General features: G+C 47.9%; 8 protein-coding genes across 8 annotated transcripts; 4 read left to right on the top strand and 4 right to left on the bottom strand.

The window, feature by feature from the left end:
* Positions 1 to 116: 116 nt before the first annotated feature.
* Positions 117 to 2,975, top strand: Bathy15g02370 (predicted protein; the record flags this gene model as incomplete). Its single annotated transcript, XM_007508855.1, has 1 exon — positions 117 to 2,975. The coding sequence occupies one exon, from the start codon at positions 117 to 119 to the stop codon at positions 2,973 to 2,975; it is 2,859 nt and encodes a 952-aa protein (XP_007508917.1).
* Positions 2,976 to 3,152: 177 nt separating this feature from the next.
* Positions 3,153 to 3,839, bottom strand: Bathy15g02360 (inosine triphosphate pyrophosphatase; the record flags this gene model as incomplete). Its single annotated transcript, XM_007508918.1, has 1 exon — positions 3,153 to 3,839. The coding sequence occupies one exon, from the start codon at positions 3,837 to 3,839 to the stop codon at positions 3,153 to 3,155; it is 687 nt and encodes a 228-aa protein (XP_007508980.1).
* Positions 3,840 to 4,499: 660 nt separating this feature from the next.
* On the top strand, positions 4,500 to 5,087 carry Bathy15g02350 (acetyltransferase; the record flags this gene model as incomplete). Its single annotated transcript, XM_007508794.1, has 1 exon — positions 4,500 to 5,087. The coding sequence occupies one exon, from the start codon at positions 4,500 to 4,502 to the stop codon at positions 5,085 to 5,087; it is 588 nt and encodes a 195-aa protein (XP_007508856.1).
* A 176-nt stretch (positions 5,088 to 5,263) lies between these two features.
* On the bottom strand, positions 5,264 to 6,373 carry Bathy15g02340 (predicted protein; the record flags this gene model as incomplete). Its single annotated transcript, XM_007508701.1, has 1 exon — positions 5,264 to 6,373. The coding sequence occupies one exon, from the start codon at positions 6,371 to 6,373 to the stop codon at positions 5,264 to 5,266; it is 1,110 nt and encodes a 369-aa protein (XP_007508763.1).
* A 224-nt stretch (positions 6,374 to 6,597) lies between these two features.
* On the bottom strand, positions 6,598 to 7,344 carry Bathy15g02330 (the record flags this gene model as incomplete). Its single annotated transcript, XM_007508830.1, has 1 exon — positions 6,598 to 7,344. One exon carries the CDS (start codon positions 7,342 to 7,344, stop codon positions 6,598 to 6,600), a length of 747 nt encoding a protein of 248 aa, XP_007508892.1.
* A 533-nt stretch (positions 7,345 to 7,877) lies between these two features.
* Bathy15g02320 lies at positions 7,878 to 8,609 on the top strand (the record flags this gene model as incomplete). The annotated part of the gene is made up of 1 exon (XM_007508710.1): positions 7,878 to 8,609. The coding sequence occupies one exon, from the start codon at positions 7,878 to 7,880 to the stop codon at positions 8,607 to 8,609; it is 732 nt and encodes a 243-aa protein (XP_007508772.1).
* A 288-nt stretch (positions 8,610 to 8,897) lies between these two features.
* Positions 8,898 to 12,555, top strand: Bathy15g02310 (predicted protein; the record flags this gene model as incomplete). The annotated part of the gene is made up of 2 exons (XM_007508916.1): positions 8,898 to 12,516; positions 12,551 to 12,555. 2 exons carry the CDS (start codon positions 8,898 to 8,900, stop codon positions 12,553 to 12,555), a joined length of 3,624 nt encoding a protein of 1,207 aa, XP_007508978.1.
* Positions 12,556 to 12,646: 91 nt separating this feature from the next.
* Bathy15g02300 (predicted protein) lies at positions 12,647 to 13,435 on the bottom strand (the record flags this gene model as incomplete). The annotated part of the gene is made up of 1 exon (XM_007508942.1): positions 12,647 to 13,435. One exon carries the CDS (start codon positions 13,433 to 13,435, stop codon positions 12,647 to 12,649), a length of 789 nt encoding a protein of 262 aa, XP_007509004.1.
* Positions 13,436 to 13,452: the final 17 nt, after the last annotated feature.

Raw genomic sequence — 13,452 nt, 5'->3', positions numbered from 1 at the left:
TTTGACAACAGAAGACGACTTCTTTATCTTTCTTCTCTGATTATATATACACACACACACAAAATCGAGTAGTCTATTCGCGAATATATAATAGAATACTCTCGATCAAAAATAATATGTTTAACGACGAAACCTCTTCGCTTCTTTCTAAGAAGCAACACACCCAACGCGATGATCTCGAATCGAATACTTTTGTCGCTCCATCTCCCGATGACGACGAATTGTTCCGTGGTTCGATTTTGAATAAAACGAAAACAAAAACGCACCACGCGACGACGAAGAAGTTTGTCGTCGCCATTGGTGCCTTGTGCGTCGGCGGCAGCGCGTTGGCTGTTTCCACCAGTTCGTCTTCGTCTTCTTCGTCTTTGAGGATGTTCAATACCAGCAGATTGGGAGGCGAAGAAGAATTTGAGACCGCGGGAGGAACACAAAACTTCTCTGAAAATGGTGTTGACGAAAGCGAACTCTTAATCGACGCAAAAGGCACGCAATATCGCGGGAAACAAACGAAATCAGTCACCGGGAAAGACTGCAAGAACTGGGTGCAAACGACCATGCACCCAGACGATCACCCGAACGATGGTTTATACGAGAACTATTGTCGGAACCCGCAAGGACAGCAAGAGACTATCTTTTGCTTCGTCGGCGGAGGCGAAACGGAGAAGTGCGAACCGCTGGGTTTTAAGAACGTTCTTCTCACACAAGACGAAGAGGAAGTGGAACGATTAGAACGGGAGTTGGCGCAAGCCGAGGAAGAGGCAAAATTGCCGCGCGCGGATGGCGACGAGTCTTCAAACCCGCAAGAGCCGCAAGTCGGGGAGATTATCATCACGGAGGAAGTGCCGGTGACGGACGGGCCAACCGCGGACGAGATGGACGATACGATCGGGTCGAGAGAGCCGATGCAGTTCCAAGGTGAAACTGGCGGAAATAACAACGATCCGGACGGATCTTTTGCCGATGATGGACAAATGGTTCAACCGCAATCGCCGGACGACGAACGCGTCGTCGGAAACGGTCAAGCGTACCGAGGGAAACAAACAAAGTCGAAATCTGGCGTCGAGTGTAAGAAGTGGGTGCAAACCACCTCCACTCCGGACGATAACCCGACCGAAGGTTTAGAGGAAAACTTTTGCCGTAACCCACACGGTGCTCAGGAATCGATATGGTGCTACGTTGGCGGTGGCCAATCCGAGTTGTGCGACCCGCTCGGAGGCGGTTCGGTGGAGGAATCCGCGGAGCCGGACGCCAACGTCGTCGCGGCGTCTGTGCAACAAGCCACCACGGAACAACAACAAAACTCGTTCACTGATATTTTGCAAGAAGTGGAGAAAACGGCGGACGCGTTGAGGACGGAAGCGGACGCTTTACAATCGGAAGAGCAAAGGTTGAACCCACCGAATACCGAAGCCGGCGTCGGGTTTGACGAGACTCCGGAAGTAAACGAAGAAGAAAAACAAGCGAAGAAAAAAGGTAACTTTGACCCGGCGGTTGAAGTCCTCGACGGCGACGGTACCTCATACAGAGGCTTCCAGACGTTCTCCAAAACTGGCAAAGAGTGCGTCGCGTGGCAATTCACGCAACGCACCGCGTTCGAATACCCGGATGGCGATTTGTCCGGTAACTTTTGCCGTAACCCGGACAACCAAAAGTCCATCTATTGTTACGTTGGAAATAACGTCGCGGAATTGTGCGAACCGTTGCAAGCGCCGAAAGAGTTAAACAACGCGAACATTAAAGAAGCCGTGAACAAATGCTTACAAGAAGCGCCGAACGATGGGAATTGCCCACACTTTGCCGCCAAGTCGCAATTCGGCGTCATGAAGGATTGGGACGTCTCCAAAGTCACGAACATGCAAGAGTTGTTCAAAGGTAAAGAAGCATTTAACGGTGATTTGTCCGAATGGGACACGTCCTCGTTGACCAGTGCGTACCAAATGTTTCACAGTTGTCGGTTGTTCAATTCGGACATCTCGAACTGGGACGTCTCGAACGTGGAAAGCTTCCAAGGCATGTTTAACGGCAACGCCGCGTTCAACGCGGACATTTCCAAATGGAACACGAGTAAAGCGAAGACCATGCAAGGCATGTTCAAAGACGCGATTAACTTCAACCAAGACATTTCAGATTGGGACACGTCGAAGGTGGAAAGCTTTGTGAGCCAATTTGAAGGCGCCGAGCAGTTTAACCAAGCCATTGGGAAGTGGAACACCGGCTCTTCGAAATGGGACGGCATGCAAGGCATGTTCCAACGCGCCAAGTCGTTTGCTCAAGACGTGTCTTCGTTCACCGGCCAAGCGTCGACACAAAACCAAGGCATGATGTTCTCCGGTGCATCTGCGTTCCACGCGCGATTCAAGTGCGCCATGCCGGACATGGGACCGGCGGCGACGTGCAAAGACACGATGGCGACGGCGGAACAACAACTCGGTGAAGACGAATCGTTAGACGAAGGAGCCGACGTTGCGGACGAAAGCGATGTTCAAGAAATTCAAGTGAACGAAGAGTCGGACCAATCGATCGATGAAGACGAGCATAAAGAGCCAACAGAGGCCACAGACAGCACCGCCGCCCCCGAAACCGCCGAAGAAAAACAAGAAGAACAAGGAGAAACCAATGCTGAAATGGGGCCGGAGCCGGAAGATGATGCGGATTCGGTCGATGCGACCTCCGAGCAAAGCCACATCGAAGAGTTGCAAAATGAATTAGATGGCGAGGATCCGGACTTGGACGTGCAAGATCCAGACGACGAAACTGTCATCGAAAACGGGTTGACGTACAGAGGTAAACAAACCCACACTCGATCCGGGATGGAGTGCAAAAATTGGGTCCAAACGACGATCACGCCGAACGACAACCCTCACCAAGGTTTAGAATCTAATTATTGCCGTAACCCGAACGGGATGCAAGAGACTATCTTTTGCTTCATCGGTAACGGCGAAACCGAAGCGTGCGACGCGAAAGCCGAAATGTAAATACCTACTACTTAAGTTTTAACTACCATCTATAACTACGTACTATTACCAGTTAATAATATTATTAATACTACAAATACACGCGTTCTTCGTCAGAATCAGAATCAGAATCGTCGTCGTTGAACTACCATACATTTCTCGAGGGTCAGTCATCTTTCTTTTACCAACAACGTATCATCATCGAAACTTTGCCTCTCTCAATTTTTCCAACGCTCGAAACCGGTGCGAAATCGCATTCTTCTCCTCCTTCTCCATCTCTCCGTACGTCTTCTTCTCGTCAACATCTCTCTGTTCGTCCGGTTCAAACACCGCGTCCCATCCAAACTCCGTTTTACCTCTCGCTTTTACGATCCTCCCGTTCGTCCGCCCGACGAACACCTCCACTTCCTCCGCGCTCTTCTCGCCGCCCTCGCAATACGCGAACACGCACTGCGCGTACGCCGTTTTATCCTCGTACGCGAGCAACATGTTATTCAACCCATCCAATCCGGTTTTTTCTAAAAACCACTTCACGTACGGCCCGGGTAGCCCTTTCAACGCGTTGAAGCATAAACTCGTATCTTCCACTAAAGTTGGTCCTTCTATCTCTCTCGAAGCTAACAAGCACTTCTCTTTGGCGATATCGATCGGATCGCCTTGGAGTTCCGGTAAGTCGATCGATCGTGAGATTAAATTAATTTTCATCATCATTTTTTTTCCTCCTTTGTTGTCTTCTTCTTCTTCTTCTTCGTCTGTTGAGGCTAATTTTAATATCGATTTTACTTCTTCCAGTTTCTTCGCGTTTCCGGTGACAAACGTCACCACCTTCTTCGCTTCTTGGTCTTTTTCTTCATTCGAAGAGGAAACAGCGCGAGCGTTATTCATCGTCACTCGTTTTGCCACCGGTCGTCGTCTGAATCGTCGTCTGAATCGTATTTGTTCTTGTTGTTGTGGATGATGTCCTCGCGCGTGTACTCCGCGCTTCAAACGCCTCGTAAACAAAAAAATTCCCGACGATTCAGACGATTCAGACGACACCGAGGAGGACGAGAGAGGGGAGACGAACGACAACAAAACTCGTTTAGGAGAAGTTAAGAAGGACAGAAGGAGGAAAAGGATTCTTCTTCTTCTTCTTCTTCTTGTCTTCTTCTTCTCAACAAAGAGAGGCTGAATACTACGGACGACGACGTTCGTCTCTCTCGTTTTTTTTCTCGTTTTCCTTTCTTCTTTCTTCTACAAAAAAAACTTTGGACGAGGATGACGAGGATGATGATTCAGACGACGACGACGAGAACACCAACACCAAGAACAACAACACCAACTGCTGCTGCGAGGACTGCGACGACGTGTCGTCGTTTACGTCCTCCTGCTCCTCGTTTTTATTACTATCGTAATACTACTACGAATCAGCAAAAGTTAATAAAAGGAGCAAACGCATCGTCCTCCACCTCCACGACAACCACGAAAACCATTTCCAGTAACTTAAACGCGAAGAAGAAAAGTCTGTCGAAAGCAACACACGTGACCGAAAACCAACTGAAAGAGATGAGCAACTTACAAGCGAAGTGTTTTTTCACGCCGATTTTAGGACCAAACTCGCCGTTAGATCAACTGTCGATGTTCTTATTCCAAGGCGACGTGGATGAAACTTTACTCGAAAAGTTTAGATACGTGAAACAAGATCGGTTCGCGCCGCTGGCGGTGATGAAGAAAACGAACAGCGAGAATATCATGGGAGGAAACAAAACGAAGGAAGGCGAAAACGATACCGGTAACATCGTCGGCGTGGCGGAGGTTTCGGTGCAAAGAGATGTTCTCATTGGACGATCGATAATGAAATTTAAAGACTTGGAGGAAGCGAATAGCGAATACGCGTACGTGTCGTGCATGTGCGTGGACGAGGAGTATAGGAAAATGGGCGTCGCGACGGAGTTATTGAGAGAGAGTGAAAACGTCGCCAAGAAGTGGGGGTTTAATTTGCTTTGTTTGCACTGTTACGAAGATAACATTCCGGGGATTTCGTTGTATAAACAGTTAGGGTACGAAGAGTTGTTGACGGATATGAGTTTAAAGTCGCCGTTGGATATCATTTTGAGGAAACGGAAGGTGTTGATGTGTAAAGATCTTATTTGATAAACAAAGAAAAGTTGTAATTACTAATAGAAGAAGAACGTGTTGTTATTGTTGTTGTTTATCGAGTTGATACTCGATGTGTTATTATTATTATTATTATTAAATCTAGTACAATGTAAGTAAAAAAAGCTCTCTCTTCTTCGACGACTGAATATCAAAAGTGATGATGAAAATGATTAAAGAAAAACGTCCTTCTCCAACGCCTTGACGACGTCTTCTTGGTCGTTCAGTTTCGCCACGTCCAACGGCGACTTCCCGTCCACATTCTTCGTCGTCACGCTTCCACCGGCTTCAACCAACAACTCGACGATATCTACTCTCCCGTATCCGGCGGCGTAATGCATCGGCGTGTTGTTATTCTTATCCTTGGCTGAAGCGTCTGCTTTGGCTTCAATCAACATCTTGCAGCACTCCATTTCTCCGTACCCAGCGGCAAAGTGCAACGCCGTTCGCCCTTCCCCGTCGCTTTTGTTCACGTCCTCCTTTTCTTCGATCAATTGTTTCAACAACTCGACGTCGCCGGCGCTCGCCGCGGTCAACACGCTGTCCTCTTCGTCCTCTTCTTCTTCCTCTTCTTCTTCATTATCTACGTTCAAATTCTTCATCTGTTCGGCGACATCCGCGTGGCCACCACCACCTCCAAACCCAGGTGGCATCATCCCTCCCATCCCAGGCATGACATCCGCCATCGCCTCGTTGATCTTCTTCAACGTCTCCGGATCGTTCCAATACTTCATCATCGCTTGCGGTCCGCCTTGTTCGATATCTTTCATAATCGGTCCCATCTCCGGATCTTCTTTCAACTTATCCATCTTCTCTTTCATCTTTCTCGTCGTTTCCGGGTTATTCATCTCGCTCATCATCGATTGCATCGTCGGGTCTTGCATCATTTGCTCGCCCAATTTCTGCGCCATCTGCGCGAACGCCGGGTTCTTCATCACGCCTTCCATCGCTTGCATCGCTTGTTGTGGGTCCACGCCTTGCCCCATCATCCCACCACCGGGAACGCCGCCTTGCATCATCATTTGTTGCAATTCAGCTGCAGACGATGGTCCTGCGCCTAACGCTTGGCCGGATTGTTGCATCTTTGCGATTTGTGAAGCCATGTTCTCTTGCATTTGTTTAAACGCAGGGTCCGAAGCGATCGCTTCTGCGGCTTCTTTTATGGAAGGGTCTTCGAGCATTTGGCGGATTTTTTCCACGTCGAACGGCGCTCCTCCGCCGGGGATGCCGTTACCGCCGGGCATGCCACCGAATCCAGGCGGGAGTTCTCCTGCGCCAGCCATTTTTAGTCGTCTTTTCTTCTCAGTGAGATGATCTGTTTTGTATGTTGTTTATGTTTATGTCGTGTACACGAGATATTCTTTTGGAATGGAGTTTTTTGAGGCATGGGATAAGACTCGTAAAAAGCTGTTGTAAAACTCTAGTACGAGTACATACTTCTTATTACCAAAATACTTTCAACGAACTACTATTATCTACTACGACTACTACTCTAGTATTACTCATTTTACACCCACTTCCACACAGCCTTGGTGCCACACTTTTCTGTGCTCGTGAATTCATCCTTATCTTCAGCTAAACCATCGATTTCGCAGTTCACCTCGTAAAATCGATACCGCGTCGGCAAAGCTTTATAGCTTTGAGAAAAGGACGGTTTCGACGAAAGCGGCAGACTTCGTAAAGACGTTTCGTCGATGTTAATGACTGCTTTTGGCGATAACGCGTCGCCTAACTCTTCGCGTATGCCTCTTTTTGCGGCTTCTAAAGGTGTTTCACCTTTACCGGACATGATTTTCTCGCTCAAAAACCGTTCTCGTTTTCGCGCGAGGCCGGACGGGAGCGTTTGTTCGTATTCGACGAGTTTTTTGTTCGGTTTCGATTTTGAGGTTATTTCGACGACGACGACCGAGACGCGGCGGATGCACGAGAGCTTCACGGTGCCGTCGTCGTGAGTTGTCTCGTGTTCGGTTAAAACAGTTTCGCCGTTTTCAATCTCTTTGAGCAAATCATCGATAGATTTCAATCCGTTTTGCGTATCCTCGTTTTCATTCTTCGACGGCGATAACGCCGAAGAAGAAGAAGAAGGAGAAAACGTCTCGCGCACGTTGATGCCGCGCTGTGTCAACCACGCTTCCAATTTTCGCGCGTCTCCCGTGTTTTTACCGTCGTGTTCGTAACAGACGACTTCTTCATCTTCATCGTCGTCTTTCTTTTCCTCCTTTTTCTCCTTCTCGCTTATTATCGACGAACCCATCGTATCACCACCACTTCTGCTCCCTTCTCCTCGACTACCGAAAGCGGCCAAAGAAGAAGCGTTTTTCAGCGAATTCCTTTTCCAGCTTTTCTCTCTCGTTCGTTGTTGTTGTTGTTGTTGTTGTTGTTGTTGAAAACTTCTTCTTCTGTGGTTTCTTCCGAGAGAAAACGCGTTGCATAAAATGCTCCGTCGCATCACCATCGGTGTACGAGAGAATAATGCTCTTCGTTAAGAGGATGATGAAGAACTATAGTTCTCTTTACTCCTCTCTCATCACAAAAAAAACGTAGAAGAATGCGACGAAGACTTTAAAAGCAGTCGAAGCGTTTTCTTCTGCGGAGCGGCAAAAAGTGAGCGTTCCTTCGTCGTGTCACAAAAGTCACACCCTCACGTTGTTGTTGTTATGTTGTGTGTTTTATTCTGAGGCTCACGTGTAGGGGAAAAATGCTTCATTCATGAAAAGCACTTACTCCTACGACTAAGAATAAGAACAAAGAGGAAGAAGAAGAAGAAGAAGAAGAAGAAGTCTGATAATGAGCAGCCGGCGGAAGAATCCACATCCGAAACGAGCGGAAAACGCGAGGACGGTTTTGAAGGGAGAGAAAGAAGAACGACCGGTGTTGTTATGTGTGCGAATACCTGATGATGATGATGAGGATGATGATGAGGAAGATGTCGCTTTTGATGAAGTCGTTGAGCAGCAAAATGAGAAGTTGCGAAAAGAAAAGACTGCGACGAAAAGAGGAGGGAAGAGAAAGAGAGGGCAACAACACGAGTGCGATGTTTGCGAGAAGGTGTTTGATAGACCATCAAGTTTGGCCATACACATGCGTATTCACACGAACGAGAAACCGTACGAATGCGACGTGTGCGAGATGCGCTTTCGTCACTCTAGTACTTTGAGAGTCCACGAGCGCATTCACACGAACGAGAAACCGTATGAATGTGATATTTGCGATAAAGCTTTTCGTGAATCTGGTAAATTGAAAGAGCACATGCGTATTCACACGAACGAGAAACCGTACGAGTGTGATGTGTGCGAGAAGCGTTTTAGTCGATCTGGTACTTTGCAAAGCCACATGCGCATTCACACGAACGAGAAACCGTATGAATGCGATGTTTGCGAGAAGCGTTTTCGTACATCTAGTCAATTGAAAGTCCACGTGCGTATTCACACGAACGAGAAAGCGTACGAGTGTGATGTGTGCGAGAAGCGTTTTACTCAATCTTGTAATTTGAAAACCCACATGCGTACTCATCGTTAGCTCTGTTATATAGTCCTAGCGTACACATACACGTTGTAATAACGACGTTATTAAATACCGAAGATACAACAGAAGAATCAATGTTCATCGAACAACAACATTTTTCGCGACAGAAAGAGAGACCCCTCTTCTTTTCTCTTTTCCTCTTCTTCTTCCTCAATTTTCTTCAGTTTTCTTCTTATTTGAATTCTCTCTTCAGAATTTCCACTCTCTCGTCGAACACATACTACACACAAACAGAGAGAGATACAAAACACGCCAAAACAAGAGATGGAAGCAGACGAAGAGATGGCGATGTATGGAGAGGAGGAATACGAGATTCCAGAAGAATATCACCACGGAGAAGAAGAGAGCGAGGAGATTCAACATCATCACAATCAGATGTTCTCCCCGCACTCATCCATAAAACGGCAAAGTTTAAACGTCGTCGTCGGACCGAGTTCCTCCCAGGAGAATGCTCTCACTCGTCCACCATTCGGCGAAGACGGCGATAACGACGAAGACGAGGACACGACGTATTTCGCGGAAGAGTACCACTTTGGTGATATTTTTGCGGCGGTGAAAACGAGACACTTGCTCGCGACTTCGGCGCCGAAACGGTTTGAACGCGTCGCGCTGAGAGCGAGCGACGATTTGAGAGCGGAGGCGCATCGGTTGAGACAAAGTAACGCATATGATAAACGGGAAGAGTCGAAAGGTTTAATCGAACGCGCGAATGAGTTGGAACGAGAGGCAAAGACATGGAATTTAGTGAACCATTTGATGGGCGACGCTTTATACGAAGACAGGAACGGGTTCGAAATTGAAAAGACGAGAACGTTAGCCGCGAATAGAGAAAATGGAAATGGATACACAGGAGACGTCCTCTTGCCACCGATGGATGTGAGAGCGCGATTGTTTGTTCGCGATGAGAAGAGAGATCCTGTGTTGTTTCGGACGCAAAGAATCGTCGCGTGGTTGGAGGAGAATCAAGCGACCAAGTTACGTAGGGAAGCGTTTGATAGTAGTAGCGGACGGGGTGAAAGTGCGAATAAAAGTACTGCTACTACGTCTCCTGGAGCTTTAGCCGCATTAGATGCGGATTGTGGAACGTTTAAAGAAACAGCGTTGGCGGTTGAACAAGGCGCGACGCAAGATTACGAAGAGCGCGAGCTGTCGCAACGGTTAGATATGGACGGCATCGTCCTGGGTGGCGGTGATTCTCAAAGCAACAACGCGGACAGAAGATTAGCGTCGCACTTTTCATCCTCCACGTCATCGTCGGGTGCGAAGAAAGGAGCGCTAGTCCCAATCGACGCGCAAAACGAAACGAAACTTTTAAAACGATTATGGCAAATAGTGCGGTCGGGCGATATCGAACAAGCGAGAGAGTTGTGCGTAAAGTGCGGACAGCCGTGGCGAGCAGCGTCGTTAGGTGGTGCGAGTGGATGGTCATTCGTCCCCGTTGGTGAGAACTGCGATAAAGAACGCGTGCGAGACGATGCGCGAATCCATGCCGTCTTGAGACGCGAAAAGCCGGGTAACAAACACGGAAGCTTTGATGAAATTCCATTACACGTCCAGAACGAGCTCGACGAGGTAGACGAGCGCGTCGTCAGCGAGTGTTTGATGATGTCAACGAATAATGTGGATGGTAGCAATTCTAATAGTTCTAACAATTGCAACAGCGCACTAGTCGATCGTCGGCGGCTGTGGAAATGGACGTTACACAAAGCGTCACGACAGTTACTCCGTAAACTGGACGACAATAGTAATACCGCGATATATGCGTTGACGCCGAGCGAACGCGAAAGAGTCATCTACGAAGCAGCGATATACGCGAGTCTTTGTGGCGACGTTGATGGGATGATGTTAGCAGCTGCGGCAGAGTCGGACGAATTTGCCGCGGACGTGACGAGCGGTGATAGCTACGATGCCATCTCGTGGGTGTTGTTTCGATCTATAGTCGATCACTGCGTGGATAGGAAATTGATGAGAAGATGGGACGAGTCTGTTGTCGGAGAGTTCTCCTCCGAAGATCCCAAAGAAGATGGTGTTGCCTTCAGCGTAGGCCAACTGATTCGCGAGGCGAACGATTCAGATGATGATGACGATGAGGACAAACAAGAAAACGACGATGAATATGGACCACCTCGATGGCCGACGCGAGAAGTTGTGGAGAGTTGCCCACCCACTCCACAGGCCGCTTTTGACGTGTTGGGAAAGCTACTCAATCGAGAAGGACTGGAAACACACCGGGTGATACAGAAAGATTTAGCGCTCGGTAGTATCGATAACATCATCAAAAACGTTTTGTGTGATAAGGTGTTCCAACCGGATTCTGCTGCAGATACGGTGGAAGCGCAACGCGCGTTTCAAAGATTCGCTGCCAATCTCGTTTTGAGTTTAAAAGACGTACTCATCGCCGAGACGGATAAAGAAAGAGAAGAATTGCAAGAACATGGCGACTTTTTTGGATCGCGTGGTTTGGATTTTAACTGCGACAAGATTGTTGGGAGATTTGTGGTCACGCTCATAACGGAAAGACGCTACTCCCTCGTATCCTTGTACGCATCGCAGCTTTCCGCGCACGAACGCGCGGAAATCCTGTCAAATTTCTACGTTTTCCATTGTTTGTTGACGTCTCCGAACGCGAAAATCAAACGTCACGAAGAAGCGTCGAATTGGATTCCACTTGAAGGAGAAGGCAACAGAAGGAACATCGTACGCATGACGCTCGATAAATCAAGATTCGAGGAGTATTCGCATTGTACTGCGAGATGGTTGAACTCTATTTCTCAGTGGGCGACCAGAGACGAGAACAATAACTTCGTTAAAGAAGCTCGATCGTTCGCGTGTAAGCTCCTTCGCGAACGCGCGCTTCGACGTACGTATGGTGCTATCGCGCAGACTTTCGTTGACGCAGAGGCGAGTACGTCGTCGTCATTCGCGCAAATTGGGAACGATGAATTTTTCAACGGAGAGCTCGACGCTATGGATTTGATCCATTTTGAGGTGCACCCATACCTTCTCGATCCCGAAACGGTAGATTTTGAAATGGATAAGCTCGATTCTAAAAACGTGCGCGAGCTGAACGATTGGGTGCAGTACTTTGAATGTTGCGAGTTGTTCAAGAAGTGGCGCGCGAGCGCGAAAAGGAATTTCGTGCCTCCAGAAGATGAAATCGAAGACGCGTTCGACAAAAATAGTGTTGCAAGCGCAAACAGAGCAAGGAGGAGTGAACGCGATTTAGCCGTAAGACCGTTCCACGAAAGTGAAAAGAGAGAATGTGACTCCGTTCTGGCGGCAAAGTGCGTTGAGAGCGTCTTGAGTCTTCTCGGTGGCGATAATTGTGCGTGGTTAAAAGATGCATTCGACGATGAGGAAGGCGACGAAACAGAGGAGGAATCTTCATCCGACGAGTTCTGGTTCCGGTTGACGACGGACGTTTACGACTTTTTCGACGTCGAACACGAACTTCTCGCATCCAAAGCGGACTCATTTAACGAAGCGCTCAAAGCTGCGCTCGGCGAAGAGCGCATCGAGGAAGATTCGCTCGCTGCAATCGAGGACTACTCCGTATATTGCGAAGCTAAAGGCGAAGAAACGATCGGTATTCGCACGTTTCTCAAGCTTCGATACCTCTCTGCGTCTACAAACAAGAAAGAGGTCAAGTTACGAACGATGCGAGCGCTCTCGAGAGTAATCAAAGCGCTATTCTTGGACGTCAATCAGCTGGAAACGTCCGAGGAGGAGGAGTTTGGTCGATACGACGATGAAGATGAAGAATCGAGAGAAGGTATGGACTCTTCTGCTGCTCCGTCTTCTCTATCGTACGCTTCGCGACGCTTGTGCGAGTTCGTGTGCGTTCCGAGCTTGATCATCCAAGCCGTGGAATGCGAGGCGTGGTGTGTAGGTGAAGGATACGGTTCGAAAATCGCTGAGTTGATGGCACATCCTAGATTAGATTACGCCGCGAAACTGTTCACGAAAGAAGAAATAGAGCGAACGCTAAAATTTCGCAGATTAGGAACACTTAGACAATTGGAATAAATGATCTACAGTCGCATTTCAAATAATTTACACTCGGCGTCGAACGAAAAATCTAGCTCTTCTTCCGGAACTTTTCTAAACTGACTAAATTCTTTCGCGGACAACTCTTGGAATAGCTCAAAGGCTAGCTTATCTCTCGGTTGCGCACACACGTAACATACGCCTTTTTCGGGATCAATCAACGTCTTCAAGCACCGAATCAAAGGTTCCACCAGCCGTTCTGCGAATATGACGTCCGTCGCTAGGAGCAAATCAAATTTGCCTCGTCCAGTCGTCGCTAACGCATCTAAATCCTTTTTGCTCGTCCAATCCAAAGGTTTCACATCTATCGTCTTACTACTGCTATCATCGTTATCGTTACTAAAATTCCTCTCTACGTTTCTTTGCATCAAATCGAAACACTCAATCGTATCCGTAAGCACTGTCCTTTCCATATTGGGGATTGTTTTATGAACCCAAATACCTAAAAATCCAGTCCCGGCGCCTATGTCTATGCAATCTCTTATCACGGTCTTCTGTTTCTGATTCTTCAAAACGCGCTTTCTCAAATACTCGGCCAGTGCGAACGCGGATTCCCAAACAATGCCTCCGCAACTGTTTTCCAACTCTTGCTTTTGTTCGACGCGTATCACTTCGTCGGAAACCGTTGAAGAAGAATCTATTCTGAAACTAACGATAGGACTGTTCGCCATCTCGAAAAAAGCTTCGTCTGGAGAGAGTTTTGCGAGGAGGTCTTGATACTGCGCAACGATGACGTGTTCTTGTTGTTCTTCTTTGTCTGATTCCGACGTCATTTTTGACGGTGATGATG

Source organism: Bathycoccus prasinos (assembly GCF_002220235.1).
Source record: "Bathycoccus prasinos genomic : Chromosome_15".
Taxonomy (NCBI): domain Eukaryota; kingdom Viridiplantae; phylum Chlorophyta; class Mamiellophyceae; order Mamiellales; family Bathycoccaceae; genus Bathycoccus; species Bathycoccus prasinos.
Note: the sequence above shows the minus strand (reverse complement) of the source record. Positions and strands in the feature narration are given on the sequence as shown.